The 19,666-nt window shown below is 45.2% G+C and overlaps 1 protein-coding gene across 1 annotated transcript in view; it reads right to left on the reverse strand.

The window, feature by feature from the left end:
* The window catches only part of RNGTT (RNA guanylyltransferase and 5'-phosphatase), a 1,492,790-nt gene that overhangs the window by 1,179,353 nt on the left and 293,771 nt on the right, over positions 1–19,666 (reverse strand). The window contains exon 7 of the mRNA XM_069235480.1: positions 17,059–17,168. Within this exon, the coding sequence (XP_069091581.1) occupies positions 17,059–17,168 (110 nt within the window). The remainder of the gene's footprint in view (positions 1–17,058; positions 17,169–19,666) is intronic.

Raw genomic sequence — 19,666 nt, forward strand, 5'->3', positions numbered from 1 at the left:
CCGGAAGGGGCAGTCTGATCGGAGGACTGATAACATGCTCAATGCTGGGAATACCAGACTCTTCGTGCCCAGTCCAGAGCCACAGGGATTACTTGGACCCAGTCATTCTTGATATTCTTATGAACTCTAGGCAGAAATGGTATGGGCAGAAATTCAAACAGGAGGCCTAAAACTCACTCGAGACAAACTCCAGCGTGCAATACAGCTGACACTTCGCATTCTCTGCGGAGGTGAACGGATCTAACCAAGGCTTTCCCTACTGCTGAAAGAGACCTTAAGCCCACTCCGAATGGAGATGCCATTTGTGATCAGAGAGCCCGCCAGATGTTGAACCACCAGAGAAATGTCTTGGTGATCTACCCACTTCCAGAGGCCCAGAGCCTCTTGAGAAATGGTCCACAACCTCACCCCACCCTGCTTGTTGCAGTACCCCATGGTGGTGGTGTTGTCCTTGAACATCTGCACCACTTTCCCTCTGAGAGAGGGAAAAAATGCTTTCAATGCTAGTCGAATCGCCCGGAGCTCCAAACGGGTTGATGTGGCGTTCGGACTCTGATGGAGACGAGATGCCTCTGATCTCCACCTCTCCCTGGTGGCCGTCCCATCCCTGGAGTGACGCATTTGTAACTACTCTCAGATCTGGTTTTGAGGAAAGGAGAGGGATCTCTTGCCGACCAAATTGAGGTTCGTTAGCCACCACTGCAGATCTTGTGTAGTTCCCTCCGAGATCTGGACCATGTTGCAGAGATTTCTCTGATGCTGCACCCACTGAAACTTCATGGCCCGCTGCAGAGCCTGCACAGGCTATATCACATGTGTCACCGGCAGGATGCAAGAGGCTGTGAGGCCCAGCAGCCTCAGTCATTCTCACTGAAATCCAGGATAGAGGATGAAACATCGGTATTATAGCCAATTATATCTTGGACTTGCCGCTCAGGAGGATAAGCCCGAATCTGCACTGTGACCAGAACAGCTCTGGTGAAAGGGCGTGCCTGAGAGGGAGTCAGGTGTGAGACAGCACATTTATAATGAACCCCAGTGAATGTAGGAGGTCCACCGTAGTCTTGAGGTGGGAGACAGCCTGGGGCGAGCCCACCTTCAAAAGCCAGTCGCTAAAATAGGGGATGACTGAAGCCCCTGATCTGCGCAGATGCGATGAGACCTCTGCCATACCCTTGGTGAACACCCAAAGGGCACTGGTAAGGCCAAAGGGGAGCACACTGAACTGAAAATTCTCGTCGCTACCCTAAACTGCAAGTAACGTCTGTGGGCAGACAGGACGGGAATGTGTGAGTAAACGCCCTCCTAGTCCAAAGCTACCATCCAGTCTCCTGGGCCCAGGGCAGAAAGAACCTGAGCCAGAGAGAGCATTTTGAACTTCTTCTTGAGGAAGCGGCACAGTGGCTGGACAGGAATGGATGTGGTGGGACGCCGCTTCTGTAGCCAAGAAAGGAGCAAAAAGCAGACTGAGGGGGCTGAGGGGCAACCACAAGACCTAAGAACCTGGCCGTAGCACAGGAATCTTTGAAGCATTCGAGCGCAGAGTCTGCTTTCCGAAGGGCATGTCCATAAGGTTAGACTGGACATCCCCCGAAAAGCCAGATGTCCTCAACTAGATGTGCTGCGTCAGGGCCACGGTCGATGCAACCGCTCTGCACAGTGAGTCGGTCATGTTCAGTCCACAGCAGATCGTGAACTTTGCTGCGGATCTCTCGTCAGCAACTGCTTGAGAGAGTATAGCCTGGGCCTCCTCCGGGACCTGTGGCAGCACTTGCGCGACTGTATCCCACAGCAACTGGGTGTAACGGCCCAAAAGGCATGCGGTGTTCACGGACGGCAATGCCAGGTTGGCGGAAGAAAACATCTTTCCAAGTCGGTCCAGTCTCTTGGATTCCCAATCCAGAGGTGCAGAAGAGAACGAGCCCTGGGATGTAGAGGCTTGGACAACCAAGCTCTCAGGGGTAGGGTGTTGCATCAGGATTACTGGGTCACTTGGAGCAGGTCAATGGCGGCGGGCAATAGTCCTGTTCACAGGAGCTCCTGTGCTGGATTTGGATCAAGTACCCAGCGGGACATCGGTAAAGGCTTCATTAATGGGTAGGATGTTCAGAGGATGAAGCCACAGGCTGAAGCACCTCTGTCAGGAAGTTAGTCCTGACTGCCACCAAAGGCAGCTCGAGGCACATGCCGCTCATCGTATCACCATGAAATAGGACGCTCCCCTCTCCGTAGCCACGGTCGGGGGAGAAAGCATGCCAATGTCAGGAGAAGTATCCAGACCACTGGCTTTCCCCAGGTCCAAACACCAGCCCCATAGGATCTTGGAGCTGTTTTTTTTTTTTTTTTTTTTTTTAGAGGGTCCATCGACCCCTCCCATTCCTCACCATAATCCAACTCATAAGAATAAGGGTCAGGATCCGACATAGAAGGCAAGGCCTCTGTCGAAGTTGGAAGCAGCGTCGTGCAATGACAATCCGGCTCAGTGTCAACGTAGGTAACAAGGATAGAATCGACGACACCTGGGGGCACAGGAGGCGTTGGGAGCGTCGACGTCCGAACTGGCATCAAGGAAGGTCGAGGTAGTACAACCAATGCCGGTTCGGATCCAGGGACAGATCCAAGGGTGCCCCCCAGAGCAGAGGCCAAAGCTGCTGGCATGGAACACAAGGGGGTCCCTTCCGACCTCGCAGGACCCAAGGGTGCTCCAGTGGGTCAGACTTCCCAAAAATGAGGCAAATGGCCTCATAAAACTCTGAGTTGTGCAGGGGTCACTCCGGCTCCTGGAAACTCAGGGGGGGTGCAAAGCCGAACCGGATGCAGGCTCTGCAGACGGAGGCCTAGAACTACAACGCTCCTTTCCCCTCATCTGGTCGGCCGACGGAAGTGGTGCAGTCAAAGAATGTTTGTTTTTCTCTGTTTTTTTGTGCCTCGACTTACCTGATCGCCCTAAGGACTTGGAGAGGTATGATAATGGTGGTGGTGGTTGGAGGGGGGGGGGGGTGCTGTGATTGATCCCAGGACCTTCCTCTCAATCGAGTTTGGGACCTACTCCTGCGCCGTATTGCAAGGAGCTTTAGGGACCACTCCCTCAAAGTTTTGGGATTCATGGCCCAGCACTCGTGGCACAACTTCGGGTTGTGGTCGCGCTCCAGACACTACAGGTACACGAGGTATGGATCTGTCACAGACACTGACCGATGACAGGATCCTCAGAGCTTGATGCCAGTCTTACAGAAAGACATCCTTGACGCACCAGGAGTGTACACACTAAAAAATCTTCGACAAAAAATTTGAAAAAGACCAGTAAAAAAAATGACTGAGGGTTAGCGCTTTCTCTGGATCAGCGTTGGCTGGTGTGAAAAGCAAAGAACTGACATCAGCACGCCGGGGTGGCACCATTGCGGTGCAGACAACGGATTTGGAGCCGATCTACGCCACCTAACGGCATACATGGGTACTGCTCGAGAGAAATCTCCGGATCCAGACTGACGCCTGGGGAAATTCTAAGGTAATGAATCTGGAACTACATGTCTCTATCAGATAAAGAGTTACTAGCATGCATGTGGGCTACAGAGCATTTCTTCATGCTTCTTTGGGGGGACCAGATTAGTATTAAGGGCAAACCACCAGCTTCTGGTCAGAATAGTTGGTCCAGGTAAAGTTATGACGACCCAGCTGGCCAGACTTGTGGCAAGGCTCCAAAATTACCAATTTGACATAGAAGTTGCATCTGGCCCTTGCCTATTTCTCATAAAATGGTGGAAGAGGATGAAAGAGAAGTTGTTTTTGGTATCCAAGACTAATCGTCTAAAACTTTCGAGTCTAGGAGAATATGGAGTATGACTGAAAGAGATTACGCTTTAAAAGACGTCAGACACTAGATGATGGATGGAGTGATGAGAGGAAAATGCTAGGAGAAATTATATTGTTTGTCAAAGTTCTAGGAGAACTTTCTTGGGAAATGGCAATGCTAATAATGGGACAGAAAACTGTACCCCCTTTTCGTGCCAAAAGGAAGGTCACTGAACAAGGCCATCAAGGACATGTGGGGATGTCAGCCACAAAAAGAATGGTAGACAAGTATTTTTGGTGGCCAATGAAAGACAAGATCACTGACATGATGGCACGTAAGTGTGGCTTCTGTAACGAAAGCGACAAGGTAGTTAAAATCATGTGTCAATTAACCTGTTCCTGTCATGTTGCCAGAAGGACCTTGTAGAAAACTAGGGATGGACATTGTAGGGCCTTTCAATGCACTTGTAGGTGGGGAACTGCAAGCTATTGTCCTAGAAGACAATTATACTAAGTGGCCAAAAGTCAGGATTGTAGAGCATGTCCCTTCTGATCCAGTGATTATTTTCCTAGAGGGAGTATTTTGCGGTGAAGGCATTCCAAAATTTCCAGTCTCTTATAATGGACTTCATTTCACAAGTACAACTTTTTGGCTTACCTTGGGAGATGTGGGATTCAACATAAAAATAGCTCACCGACATTCTGAAACTAATGGGCATATAGAACGTTTTAATTGTGTAACTAAGCAATCTATTCAACTGGTAGTCAGTGAAAGAATGGTTTGGAGGAAGGCTACACAAGCAAACCTCCTTCCATATAAAACCACTCCTAATTCTGTAACTTGGCTTTCCCTATCTAAGCTTCTAAGGAGTCACAACCCAGGATCTTTTAAGCTCAGTGGTGGCTTAAGGGGAAAACTTGAATTTATAACCACCAAGGTGAGGATAGGGAATCCATACACGAGATGGTCTGCAGTAGGGTCAGCCAGTATGAGGAGAAAATGTTATATAGCCTTAGGCTCAAAAGGCTTAATTAAACCCCTCATCTGGAGTACCACAGGTTGGTCAATTGTGCGTGTGAAATCTCCAAGACAATGTGCATGATCGATTGAGAAATAATAAAAGCTTGTAAAAAGCATTACAAAACTCAGTGGAGCGGTGAGAATAGGGAGTGGAGCAGTATCCTGTTGAGAATTTGAACAAAGTTACAATCTGTGGAGATCCTAGTGACACATAGGCTCTCATTATTCTAATGAGACTACTGGATTTGAGCTGCAGAATCGCCTGCGGTGTGCGGGACTGAGTCTAACCCACTACAGGTGACACCTGTCAGCCTAATCCGGTTTCTGCTCTGGCTAACTAGCAGTGCCTCATCTCTACCCAAGAGCAGGGATGACTGGGCAGCCGTGCACATGACACAATTGACTCCTCAAGGAAATTGTGGTCACTCAGATTGCATCCATTTCTCTCAGTTACATTAGTCCCACAAATACAGTCAGAGGCAGTATATGTCTCAATAAGGTTTTAATGAAGCAACTGTATCTTAGATAATAAAACATGTACTGAAATAACCAGGACGAAGGAGCATGACAGGATTAAAATTGTGACAAGGAGAGTAAAGCATAAAAATAACGCTACCATATTGTCACTGGAGTCTCTACTATAATTCCTACCTAGGCTCTATTAGAGCACAGCATGTTACGCTCTAGTTCTGCCCTTCAGGTTCCCCTGGGAAGATATCATCCCTCATACCCGAGAAAGAGGCCTGAAGTCTGCATAAGCAGCTGTAGCGAAGCATTCACCAATTAGCATACGGTCGTGGTCATCTGGCTGGAATCTCCCTCTAACGTGTATTGGTCAGGGAATTGTTTTTATAAGAAAACAGCTGATGTTCTAAGAAAATGTCCCTACGTAAGGATGTGTATGTTTCTATGAATACCAGAGACAACGCGTTACCACGTTTACCAGCAACCTATCTTATTGCAGCCTTGAGAAAAGCACAGAGTGGAAGAAATGTCTTGTTTAAGAACAAAGTGCTGGCCTAGGCAAAGAACAGCTAGATAGAGAAAAATAAAACAAGACGGGAAATGAGGCTATTGTTAAAATAATAAACAAAGCTGAATAAAATATATCTAGGTTAAAGTGCACAGCAGCAGGCCTAGTGTGCTAAAAACGTGCATGGAGCTATAACTATTGTCTATTCAACACTGGGTTTGATTCACTTCTAGAAAGACAGTTAAACTGCTGATTTTTCGGATGTGGGATTCTCTGAGCAATCAGGTGTAAGTCTTGGTTCTGACAGACATGAGAAAGAAAATGAGACTGTGACAAAATAATCTGTGGGTGAATATTCATACCCTGCTCACGGTTCAAGACTCCAACTACTGGTGGATGGAACTACAGTAATACGGAGTGCTAGGCATACAGTTGTACCTAAAAAGTATAATGACTTTATATTGTCTTAATTCGGTATATTTTTTTGACATGTTGATTGTTTATTCATGCTATCGCACATGTTATATTGCATTATATTTACTCTTACGTTTTGCAGTTTATACTTTATGTAAATTATGTGTTATGCTTTTTGTTTGGAAGGTGTGTGGTGCAGGTGGCATAGAATGTAATGTGCGATGAGTGGAATGTTAGAGAGTGAAAGGTGTGGAACTTTGGTAGTGCGTGAGGGAAGGTTGGAGAAAGAAGGATGCGATCAGCGGGGCTTCAGTAACCTGTATCATAATGCTCATGTTGCACCTGGCCCTTTTGCAGGGTCATCCCCGATCTTTTTGCCTCCTTCCTCTTAACTTTTCTGAACCATTTTTGTTGGCTTAATGACTCTGGGCACTTTACCACTGCTAAACAGTGCTAAAGTGTAAATGCTCTCTGTGTAAATTGTACTATTGATTGGTTTATCCATGATTGGCATATTTGATTTACTGGTAAGTCCCTAGTAATGTGCACTAGAGGTGCTCAGGGCCTGTAAGTCAAATGCTACTAGTGGGCCTGCAGCACTGATTGTGCCACCCAAATAAGCAGCCCAGTAAATGTGGCTCCGACCTGCTACAGCAGTGTCTGTGTGTGCAGTTTTAAACAACCAATTCGATCTGGCAAGTATACCCACTTGCCAGGCCCAACCCTTCCGTTATGGTACACGTAAAGGACCCCTAAGATAGGCCCTAGGTAGCCCCATGAGCAGGGTGCAGAGTATTTAAAGGTAGGACATGTACTGGTGTGATTCACATGTCCTAACAGTGAAATACTGCGAAATTCAGATGTAACTGTTGCAAGGCCTATTTCCCTCATAGGTTAACATGGGGGCTGCCTTTAACCTCTTAGCTGCTGGGACTTCCTCCCCCCTGTGCTGAGCCCTTTTTTTGGCTATTTGGGGTAGTTCGCGCTTAGGCCTTCATAACTTTTTGTCCACATAAGCTATCCACGCCAAATTTGCGTCGTCCTTTTCCAACATCCTAGGGATTGTAATGGTACCCAGAGTTTGTGGTTTCCCCTGGAGGAGACCAAAAAATTAGCCAAAATACAGTGAAAATGTCGTTTTTTTTTTTAAAAAAAAAAAAAGGGGAAAAAGGGCTGCCGAAGAAGACTTGTGGTTTTTTCCCTGAAAATTGCATCAACAAAGGGTTTCTGGTGCTAAAATCACCATCTTCCCACCTTTCAGGAACGGGCAGACTTGAATCAGAAAACCACATTTTTCAACACAATTTTGGCATTTTACTGGGACATACCCCATTTTTACTATTTTTGGTGCTTTCAGGCTCCTTCCAGTTAGTGACAGGAATGGGTGTGAAACCAATGCTGGATCCCGGAACGCTAAACATTTCTGAAAAGTAGACAAAATTCTGAATTCAGCAAGGGGTCATTTGTGTAGATCCTACAAGGGTTTCCTACAGAAAATAACAGCTGAAATAAAAAAATATTTAAAGTGAGCTGAAAAAAACTGCCATTTTTCTCCACGTTTTACTCTGTAACTTTTTCCTGCAATGTCAGATTTTTTAAAGGAATATACTGCTACGTGTGCTGGACTCTTCCGGTTGCAGGATATATAGGGCTTGTAGGTTCATCAAGATCCCTAGGTACCCAGAGCCAATAAATGAGCTGCACCTTGCAATGGGTTTTCATTCTATACTGGGTATACAGCAATTCATTTGCTGAAATATAAAGAGTGAAAAATAGGTATCAAGCAAACCTTTGTATTTCCAAAATGGGCATAAGATAAGGTGTTGAGAAGCAGTGGTTATTTGCACATCTCTGAATTCCGGGCTGCCCATACTAGCATGTGAATTACAGGCCATTTCTCAAATAGACGTCTTTTTTTACACACTGTCTTACATTTGGAAGGAAAAAATGTAGAGAAAGACAAGGGGCAATAATACTTGTTTTGCTATTCTGTGTTCCCCCAAGTCTCCCGATAAAAATGGTACCTCACTTGCGTGGGTAGGCCTAATGCTCGCGACAGGAAACGCAACATGGACACATCACATTTTTACATTGAAATCTGACGTGTTTTTTGCAAAGTGCCTAGCTGTAGATTTTGGCCTCTAGCTCAGCCGGCACCTAGGGAAACCTAGCAAACCTGTGCATTTTTTAAAACTAGAGACCTACGGGAATCCAAGATGGGGTGACTTGTGCGGCTCTGACCAGGTTCTGTTACCCAAAATCCTTTGCAAACCTCAAAATTTGGCCCAAAAAACACTTTTCCCCACATTTCGGCGATAGAAAGTTCTGGAATCTGACAGGAGTCACAAATTTCCTTTCACCCAGCGTTCCCCCAAGTCTCCCGATAACAATGGTACCTCACTTGCGTGGGTAGGGCTAGCGCCCATGAATGGAAATGGCCCAAAACACAACGTGGACATCACATTTTTTCACAGAAAACAGAGGTGTTTTTTTTACAAAGTGCCTACCTGTGGATTTTGGCCTCTAGCTCAGCTGGCACCTGGGGAAACCTAGCAAACCAGCACATTTTTGAAAACTAGAGACCTAGGGGAATCCATGATGAGGTGACTTGTGGGGCTCTGACCAGGTTCTGTTACCCAGAATCCTTTGCAAACCTCAAAATTTGGCCAATAAAACACATTTTCCTCACATTTCGGTGACAGAAAGTTCTGGAATCTGAGAGGAGGCACAAATTTCCTTCCACCTAGCGTTCCCCCAAGTCTCCCGATAAAAATGGTACCTCACTTGTGTGGGTAGGCCTGGTGCCCGCGACAGGAATAGATCACACAACGGTCAATGTTGGTCCTTACATGAGGCAGCTGCTGACCCTGGGGTGATCCATTCCTGACGCAAGCACTAGGTGTAGGCACTCAAGTGGGGTAGTGTTTTTATCAGGACAGGTGAGGAATCACTGGGTGGTAGGAATTTTGTGGATCCCAGCATATTCCTGTAGTTTGTGTGACAGAAATGCGAGAAAAATCTAGTTTTTATTCAACATTTCAGCTTTGCAGGGTATTCTGGGTAAGAAAACTTTGGGGAATCCACACAAGTCACACCTCTGTGGACTCCCCCGAATGTCCAGTTTCCAGAAATGTTTGGGTTTAGTGTGTTTCTCTATATGGCCGCCGAACCCAGGACCAAAAACACAGGTGCCTGCCTTACAAAACCAGTTTGTTTTGCGATAGATAATTTTGATGTCTCCACAATACAATTTGGGCGGTGGAATTTGGGGCTGAACTAAATTGGGGAGCTCCCAAAAGAGCACTCTCTCTCTCTGCTTGCCGCCGCATTCACCTGCTCTCTGGGTTGGGCTAACCCACTATTACCCCGTTGTACAGACTGCTTGCAAAGGGACAGCAGGACTGTCCTCATCACCTCCCTCATAATTTACTGGAAGAGGAGTTATCGAATGGGACTCCTCCGACTGAAAAATCACTCCCAGAGTCTGCGCCATTGTCCTATCCCTCAAATGCTGTCTCAGTATCTGATGTCTCAGTCTCTGATCCTATGTCAGAGCTGTCCTTTATAACCCGAGTGACGGCAGCAGTCATCCATCAAGATGCCATCCCTGCTATTGGCTAAACTGTTGCTCTAAAACACTAGCCTACGTAGACAGTCACAAAATCGATGGTGTGTGTGAGATACGTGCAAAAGTAGAGGCCACCTTACCTGTGCTTCTTCCCTCAATCAGCACGTTCTTTCAAGACACTCAAAAAACACCTCGTCACATACCATTCATCACAGTCTTTAGCACCTCCTGCGCCCAGTCCAACAATCATTATTGGTGCTCCCACTCCCTCCTCCTCGGATTCCCTCATTACCACCCAGCAAAAGTGCCCTTCATCTCTCCATAGCCACCCTCCACCCTGCACATACATTTAATTTGTATTATAGCGCAGGTAATGGCTGACTTTACTAATGTACTCAGCAATTTACATAAAATACAGATTTGCTCTTTGCAGTAGGCATATAAACCTTCTGCGCTTCTTTATGGCACTAAAACTAGCACTAGACAAGTCTGACCCTTTTGTAGCAGAAACATAATCACAATACTTACTTGACTTTTTTATTGCTGCCTAAAAGCTACAGTTGAAAAGCGTTTTCCGAGGGGGCCGACCCCCACAAGTGAAATCCCTGGTGTCTAGTGGTGTTTCCTGGCCTTTCTTACGAGGCCTTCCTGAAAGTGTTTCCTGGCCCCCGATTGCAGCTGTGCTTCAAACTCACAATCTAAAAACCAACTTAACTAAAAGATGTATTTTTAAAATGTGAGTTCAGAGACCCCAAACTCCATATTTCTACCTGCCCTCAAAGGGAATCTGCGCTTTAAAGTTATTTAACCCCTTGGATGCGGGCGTCGGCCACTGGCCGACGCCTGCACTACCTCCCTGGTGCAGGTCACGACCAGTGGCCGACACCAGGGAGGGGGTTAACAAATCCTCGGGTGTGTTGCACCCGAGGATTTATTTATTTATTTATTTGTTCCCCGGGCGACACGGAAGCTCTTCCGTGTCTCCCCCCGCCCCTTTGTGACGTCCGGCGCGCTAACATCACTTTGTAGCTGCGAGGGCCAGGAAACACTTTCAGGAAGGCCTCGTAAGAAAGGGGAGAGTATCCCCTTTCTTACGAGGCCTTCCCGAACGTGGGGAAGGCCGTTTTCCCCATCGGAGCAGGAAGCGGCCACAAGGCCGCTTCCTGCTCCGATGGGGAAATCCACAAAGGGGGAATGGAGAAATCCACAAAGTGACGTCAGCGCGTCACAAAGGGGTGGGTGGGGGGTGGGGGGAGACACAGAAGAGCTTCGGTGTCTCCCGGGGAACAAAAACAAATAAAATAAAATCCTCGGGTGCAGATTTATTAACCCCCTCCCTGGTGTCGGCCACTGGCTGTGACCCGCACCAGGGAGGTAGTGCGGGCGTCAGCCAGTGGCCGACGCCCGCATCCAAGGGGTTAAATAACTTTAAAGCGCAGATTCCCTTTGAGGGCAGGTAGAAATATGGAGTTTGAGGTCTCTGAACTCACAATTTAAAAATACATCTTTTAGTTAAGTTGGTTTTTAGATTGTGAGTTTGAAAATGCCACTTTTAGAAAGTAGGCATTTTCTTGCTTAAATCATTCTGTGACTCTGCCTGTTTATGGATTCCCCGTCTGGGTCAGTTTGACAGTTGGGCTGTTCACACCTCTCCACTATACAGTGACACAAAGGGAGCTGGGGTTGCCTGCATACCTTGATGAGCCATCTGGGCTAGAGTGGAGGGAGGAGTGGTCGCTTACACATGAAAGGACTGTGCCTGCCCTCACACACTGCAGTCTCCAGTCCCCTGGTGTGTGACTGGGGCCTGGCCTGGACAAGGAAGGATCTTGCAAACACTTGAGACTTTGCTTTGAAGTTTGCCAACTTCAAAGGCAGAACATGGTATAAGAAGGCCCAAAAAACCCAAACTTTTAGAATCTTTCAGGAATCAAGAGGAACCTCTGCCAAGGAGAAGAGCTGGAGAAGGAGTACTGTCCCTTTGCTGTGTTACTATGCTGGACTGGGTTGCAGTTGCTGTTTCTGCCTGAAAAGAGTGCAAATGGTGAACTTTGCTGTGTGTCCTGCTTGAGAAAGTTCTCCAAGGGCTTGGAGTAGAACTTGCCTCCTGTTGGAAGTCTCAGGGACACCAAAGACTTCAGTTTCTTTGACCTGAAGAACTGGGAACTGTGTGTTTTGTGCTGTCGAAGAGGAGAAACCACCGGGCCGCCGCCACCAACGACGCCGCTGGCCTGCACCGTGACCTGCCGACGACGCACGGAGCCGCACTGCCCCGCTTCACACCGCAACCCTGGTCTCGCCGACGCCGTCATCGAACGACTTCCCCGAGCCGCTGCTTGCACCACAACCTGTGGGCCCCGCACTCTGCATCGCCTGCTCACACCGCAGCCTGGGCTTCCCCGACAACGACTTTCCTGCTGACAACGGCATCGCTGCCTGCACCGTGGCCTGTGGACACTGCTCGTGAGGTACACAAAGCACCATCCCGTCCCGCACTGCAGCCCCGGTCCACCGACGCCAGCATCATCGACTCCAGTGTCGACACCAGGCATCCCTGCCCGCACTCTGGCCTGTGGACACCGCTCATGAGGTACACGAAGCGCCGTCCCGCACCGCTGGCTTGGGTCTACTGATGACATTGCTTCAGCAACAACGACGCTGCCTGCACCGTGACCTGGTGACACCACACGTCACACCGCCCTGCTTCACACCACAGCCCTGGTCTCACCGACGCCGCTATTGAGCTGCTGCCTGCATCGTAACCTGTGGGCACTGCACATTGCATCGTCCCATTTTGCACTGCTGCCCCATCGCCATCGCTCCTGACTTCATCAGCCCATAGTTTGATCTAAAACACGTGTGACTTCAAGGGCCCGATGACGACCCCCCAACCATCGACTCCTGAACCAACACCACAACGCCAGCAACGCCACTCTCCGGAGCTCACCACGAGGATCACAACACCCTGCAATTCCAATGGTACTGTTTGTGGGTCTCCCCAAAACCCTAGCTGGCCTGCAACGCCGCGGCTGGCCTGAACCATTGGTTTTGTTGATCACAACGCCATGATAGCCCCAGGTAGAGCTATCAACTTCAAGGAACTGTGTTTTTTAGTAAATCTTGCAGAATTCATATTTTTATTATTGTAGGTTTATCGTATTTGGTCTTGTTCTATGTAAATATTGGCTATTTTACTAAAACTGGTGTGGTGTCCTTTTGTAGTGTTTTCATTTATTAATGTGTGTTATGTGCAAATGCTTTACACATTGCTTCTGAGATAAGCCTGACTGCTCATGCCAAGCTACCAAGGGGGTGAACAGGGGTTATCTGAGCGGGTATCCCCCTTATCCTGACTAGAGTGGGTTCCTAATTGGATAGGGTGCAAACCGACTGCCAACTAGAGACCCCATTTCTAACAGTTCAGTAACCTTCATTTTTGGACTAAATCCATTTAGACAAAGGAAGTGATGAATTTCTTACTCAACACAGGGTGTGTAGTTATAAGAGTGTTGTTTTTTATTATACTTGGAAAGTATTTCCCATGTTGTGTATGAGGACCACTGAGATGTGGTTATCCTCTTATGGGACTCAGCGCTTAGCAGTGTGGTGGAAGAAGGGGTGTGAGAAACAGGGGCACAGCAACCCAATTACTTCCAAACAACGCACTGAGAAGCAGATGAAAAAACGCATATATAAATGATGGAGTGATTGTGGTTGGCCCAGCAAGAATGTGAAGTGTAATTTGTTTTTTAAATTAAGCTATTTCTAATTATTTTTTTTACGCAAAAGTGTATTTTCGTATTTCCTGGATAGTCTCGTTCACTTAAAGACCAATCAAATTGAATCCATGATAAACTCGAGATTTATCATAAGGGTCACCTCCGGTTTCAACTGAGATTCATAGGACTCAAACTAGGAACTATTAACACAATGCAATCTTTCATTCCACAAAGAGGTCACTAGGTTGAGAGAAGGACAGGGGTATGTATTTAAACTATATCAGTCTAAACCACACAAGCCTGCGGGGGTAGGGGGGTTTAATATCTAACGATAAGGAAGGCTGCGCGCTAGACTAATTTAGGTCACAAAATGAATAACTAGATTATGTGCTCAAAGTCTAATCTCAGCAACGAATACACTAGGATCAGCAACGCTGACACACAAAGTCGTCAAATCAGTGCAATAAACGCGCTCTGTGCTGCATTGCGTTTCTTGGACGTATCCATTCCACGAGGACTGGAAACTTGCATTTATTTCGGTCTTGTAAATAATGAGCGTGAACAGCAGTGTGGCCTAGTAAGACAACGTACCGATGCTACACATATACCTTATTATTTCCTTATTGTCACTATTTCAAGCACTACGCTGTATACAGTAAATATATACAGCTGAGGCTGGATCTCTGTGCGGTAAGGATGTTTAAAAAAAAAAAAAAATAAGAGTATTATACTGCACATTGTTCCACAGATTTATATTCATATCCCACACACATATATATACCTATATATGCACCCGAATTAAAAACAAAATGAGTCAATTGAAAACCACTGCAAGTAAAGTAGCACTGCTGTTATAAAATACGCCGAAAGGTCAAACTTAGGGCACTATGACAACATAGCAGTTATTTATTTATTTTTGTAGTTCTGATGTCAAACGAGCCCCTCGGGTTTTACTAACAATATGTGTCTAATATGCTACTTATAGAGGTTATCAGCTATTTGCCTTCATTCATTCATTGGTCTGTTATTGTGCCATTCAAATTTTTCTTCTGTCCGCTCCAGCATACAGGTTGGGCCAGTGTGTCAGCCCACTTCAGCCACCGGCGAACTACAGCATTCTGCACAAGGACCACGGCCACACGCAAAGCAGTTCCATTCTGTGCCAGGGACATCCATGGCAATGTGTGCTTTATGTAGCCAAGAAAATACTTTTAGCCACGTGTTTAATATTGGTTAGTTTCTTCATTCATACCAACCACGTTTGATACCGACAAGTCAAATTATGTTCTGGCATCATGATAAAACGGCATCTCAATCTATTATAGCTCATAATTATGCCATAAATAGATTCTCATAGTGCCATTATCGTTTTTCATAGCATCAACTTAAGTAGTGCGATTCTTTTCTAGTTTTTTATTGTTAGAGACTTGTAAGTAGCAGCTCCCTCTAGTAGCGTATTTGATCAAAGAGGGTGTTCTTATGTATTTTAAGTTCACATTCATGAATTTATTTATCTAAATCCCTTTTCTGCTCTTTCTATTATATTTCTTTAAGAGAGCTATTTCTCTGCTCAAAAACACAACCAACCACGTAGTGTTCATTATGACACGTAAATTCAACGGATATGTGAACGCCTTTGTATCGGGTTCGGTTGCTTGCAGCTTTTAATCATAACTAACATACTAGCTGGCAAGCATTACTTGTTACTAATTGCTGGACTTGGCTTTTATCAGCAAGGTGCCTTTTCTGCTAAACGTATGGCCAAATTCAACTGTCTGCTGTGTGAGACATTCTGCAGGGTGCCCGCTGTTCAGTAGCAGCAATGGATACTGGTTTTGTTATTTCTGTCACACACAGTGCTCAGAAGTTAAGCCTGATCGTGTTTTCCTTGTGGAGGTTTTGACATTGTTTTATGTTTCTTACAGCAGATTTTGAAAGAGTTTTATTTCTGTTATTTCTTTTAATTTAGGTCCACACTTAGCCGATACCTTTGGTTTTTAATAAAATATATATATACTATACATACTTACATGGGGAGCATCATTAAACCCCACTTTTAGCAGCTTCAGAAGGGGTGGGTGCCACTGGACAGTTCCTTGAAACGTTTGTTTATGACTCACTTGACTTTGGATTGGAGACTCGGGCCTCCAAAGACAAGATCATAATATGTCTGTCTGCACTGGGAGGAAGGGGGCTGGAGAAAAGCAAGGATGTAGTGAAAGTGGATTAGTGAATGGATAGATGGATGAATAAAAGGAATGATGAAGGGATAATGGAAATAAGATTGGCTGGATGGATTGAATGATGGATGAATACATCTGGAAGGAGAGGATAATGGATGGGAGAAATGATGGATGCAGAGATGAATGAATGGAGAGGAAGATAGAGGGATGGCTACTTGCTTGCAAGGGCTTCAATCAGCCCTCTAGATCCACTGGCCTGATGTAGTGTAGTTATAGGTATGATCGTGTTTCGATAGGAAATGCCTTTTTTGTGTTGCTAATAACTTTGGCGCAGTTTAACAAACATGCATACATTTTTGTAAAACATGCTCTTTTTGTCTAGAACATTTTGGGATGGTCTGTCATGTGGGGCTTAGAAAAAGTAGGGTCACACAAATGCATTTTGTCCACTCATTTTCTCAAGTAACTATAACTTGTGCCCTCATCATTTACTTCTAATTACCCCACATATTAAATTACTCATGACATCTTCTATGACATCATTGATAATATCACTGCAACATTTGCAATCAAATTATTGATGAGAAAACTATATGGCGGGGTGTGAAAACGTTGCGTTGTCACTGAAATTTTCACCTGATTATAACATTACTATAACCTTTTTTTCTATTATTATTATTATTATATATATATATATATATATATATATATATATTTTTTTTTTTTCAGTGTGGGAAAAACAGATTAAAGTAACATTACAGTTAGGTGAAAATTTCGGTGTCATCTTAACATTTTATAGAAACCGCAGAAATTCAACAGTTATATATATATCACTGCTAACAGCTTGCGCCTGCGCCATGCACTGCTTATGACCTCACATATTACATCACTCCTGACATGTTGGATGACATAATTACATTTAAACTGCATCCTTTTGACCGTAGGGACAACTGATAAGTTAACTCATCAGTGAGGAAATCGGATTGCTACTATTATCATGTAACAGTACAACTCTGACATCCCAATACCTACCCAATTTACTGTCTTGCCAGACTGCTTTTTTCTATAAAATGTACTGGGATTTGGAGTGAGAGGTTTACAGTTTGTGATAAGTAGGTGATGAAGAAGAAATGGCATAACATGTCAATTGTCATTTTTCAAAAACACAGGGAGAAACTTAAAGCACATATTTTAATTTCTAATGCAGTATGTAGCCACTGACTGAGTTGTTTTTTGTCACAATCACAGTACGTCAAGTAGGGGGGAAATGGATTATGACTAGGATCAATTAATTATAGGGGTAAAGATCCATCATACCTTCACCACATGCATGTATACTACTCACATTTTACAATTTTAACTTGTACACATAAATAAGATTTTCATACCCTGCCCATCCACAGAACTGCTGAACCTTTTGCTGTATCTCTCCAAGCTTGGGCTGCGTTGTAACTTGAGTCACACGTTTAACCGAAACACCTTCCAGGAAAACCGCACCCTGTGGGTAAAAATGCAGAATTCGTTAGGCTCCCTTTAGTGACTCTTTGTTTGCTTTATTTACACCCAAAAAAGTCATGCTATATTCCTTTGATGTGGCCGTAGTCTTTTCACATGCTCCTACAATCTGTAAGAGCCTCACTGCGTGCAAATGTCATTTAGAGGACCACGGTACAAGAAAAAAGATACTTACCAGTAGCACTTACTCTTCATTACCTTCTCTTGTTAAACATACTTCCAGGAAGAGTGCCAGACATACGAGTAATGCTTTTTAATCTTAAAGGTTTTTCATAAGGTGTAAGTAATTGAGCTCCATGTAATAATGCCTAATCTTTTCAGTGGGGCTTAGGGGACTGAGAGTTGGGCAAGTGTACCCAGTATAATAATGTCTGAGACAAATTTCAGGTAGCAGACATCACTGAGACTTTAAAAAAATAGTAAGTAGGACTCCACTTGTGCTTCCACTTATTGTATTGTATCTCAATTGTTCATAGAGTTTCACATACAGTACATTCTTCTGGCCTGTCCCATTGCCAGCATGGGCTTCGCCTTCCACCAATAAAGCATGGGCTTTGTCAAGGCATATATGCTGTTGGAATATATTACAAATATTTACTTGATCAGTGATTAAACATAGCTTATTAAGAATCTTTGCTTGCTCACTAATTAAACATAATTTATGCGCCTAAAACAATTTGTGTAAAAACGTGTATGTCACTGCACACAAGACGAATGACACTAGTTCAAGAAGCAAAACAGGGAAAATGGAAACTTAGCATTATAGCTAGTTTAAGAAGTTAAAGGACAACATTATTTTGAAAGATCATGGACATTAACCAGAATACGGAACCCAACAGTAAGTAATGAAATAATAATGAAAAGGTAAAGTGCATAGTACTATATATAATGGCAGGGGGACAATAAGCTATCTCCATATAAAATCCTGCAGATATTGTCTTAACACAAGTGTGTTCTGCTGCCAAGAGGCACCTTTAGTATGAATAAAAACTCACTACTCGCTTGTCATAAATTATTGAAGTGCCTATATGCAGATCACTGACTACTGCTGGACCAACAATGTCATTACAGTACAGGGCTCTGCTCGCCGGCCGATATAAATGTGGCGCCTGCATGGCTCAGAAGCTGAGGTCAATGACAACCAGTTAAGAAATACATTTTCTTCATAGCTGTAGAGATAATAATGGTTTAGGTGAACTGAGAGCACAGGACTATTGGGGCCTGCTCAGTGCTTAATTTGAGTCAGTGGTTTCTGGTGCTCGGCACCAGCATTTCATCGTCAACACTAGCACTTATGACCAGCAACCACTGCTGCAAATCTCAAGGGGAGGGGCGGAATGGGGGCAGGGAGGGAAATAAAACAATTGGGAAAAAAAAAAAACGAACCTGTTCTGGAGACGCTGCCCGCCTTGATCCTCCTCCCTTGATGGTGTTGTTGTCCCAGTAGTCCCTGGGACACCAGCACAGGCTCCCCAGCAATCCAGGTGCTGCACTTATGCTATACCTCGGATGAGAGCAGCGTCAAGATTGGTCTGGGCAGCTTGGTCTGCCACTCAGACAGTGCAGCCAGGTTGGAGAAACCTAAGTGTGCATGTCAGTTTGGCCGGCCTAATTCGGATGGCCAAACTGACATGCGCACTTAGTGCACTGACTGTACTCCCACTTCTTCTCCCCTCCGTGGCCCAACCCGCCCCTCCCTGCACATGCTGGCTGAGCCAGCAGCTGAAAAATAAAACAATAGTAACATATCATTTTATTTTTCAGCTCAGCCAGTAGGGTGACACTCCTTTGTCATTGTGAAGGAGCCACGCCTGCTTATGACAGTCTGCAATATGGTGACGTTGTCGGTTTAGTTTAGAGATGAGCACTACAACAGTTGTTTATTAATTCAGTATACATTAAAAACGACCAATACCTGCCACCAATGCCATTCTGACAGCTTTGGGCCCTGGAATATTTGAACTTCTCACACTTGTAGGAGTGTGATGGTTAGCAGTTGTGCTGTTACTGTAATTGGCGGTGCTGACAGCAGCAATGGGCAGTGCAAGCATAAGGGGTCTCCTAATGAGGACCCTGGCATTTATTCTTTTACAATTTAAGCACTGGGTCTGATGCGAGCCACACAAAGGGGGCCAACTACACTGTAGCGGAAGAATCGCAGGATGGTGACAGACATCAGCATGGCAGAGCATACACTGCCTTTTTCATCTCTCTGCTTTGCCTGGCGAACCTAGAGGACCATTTGATTAAAACAGCAATTGCTAATTATTTCCCGTCCATGGGGTACTCCAGGAACCCCCTATGGGTTACAAGGGGCAATTATCATTTCTAAGATTACCATCCTCATGGTGCAAAACACTTCACTGAAAAATTGGAATTGGCAAGTCCGTTTTTCTTCTCAAAGGATTCTTGCACACACTTGAAAAAGCAATCATAGGGGGTAGTCATTGTGTCTTCTGGTGCTCTAGAAACAGGATATGT

This window comes from Pleurodeles waltl, chromosome 5 (genome assembly GCF_031143425.1).
Source record: "Pleurodeles waltl isolate 20211129_DDA chromosome 5, aPleWal1.hap1.20221129, whole genome shotgun sequence".
Lineage (NCBI taxonomy): Eukaryota > Metazoa > Chordata > Amphibia > Caudata > Salamandridae > Pleurodeles > Pleurodeles waltl.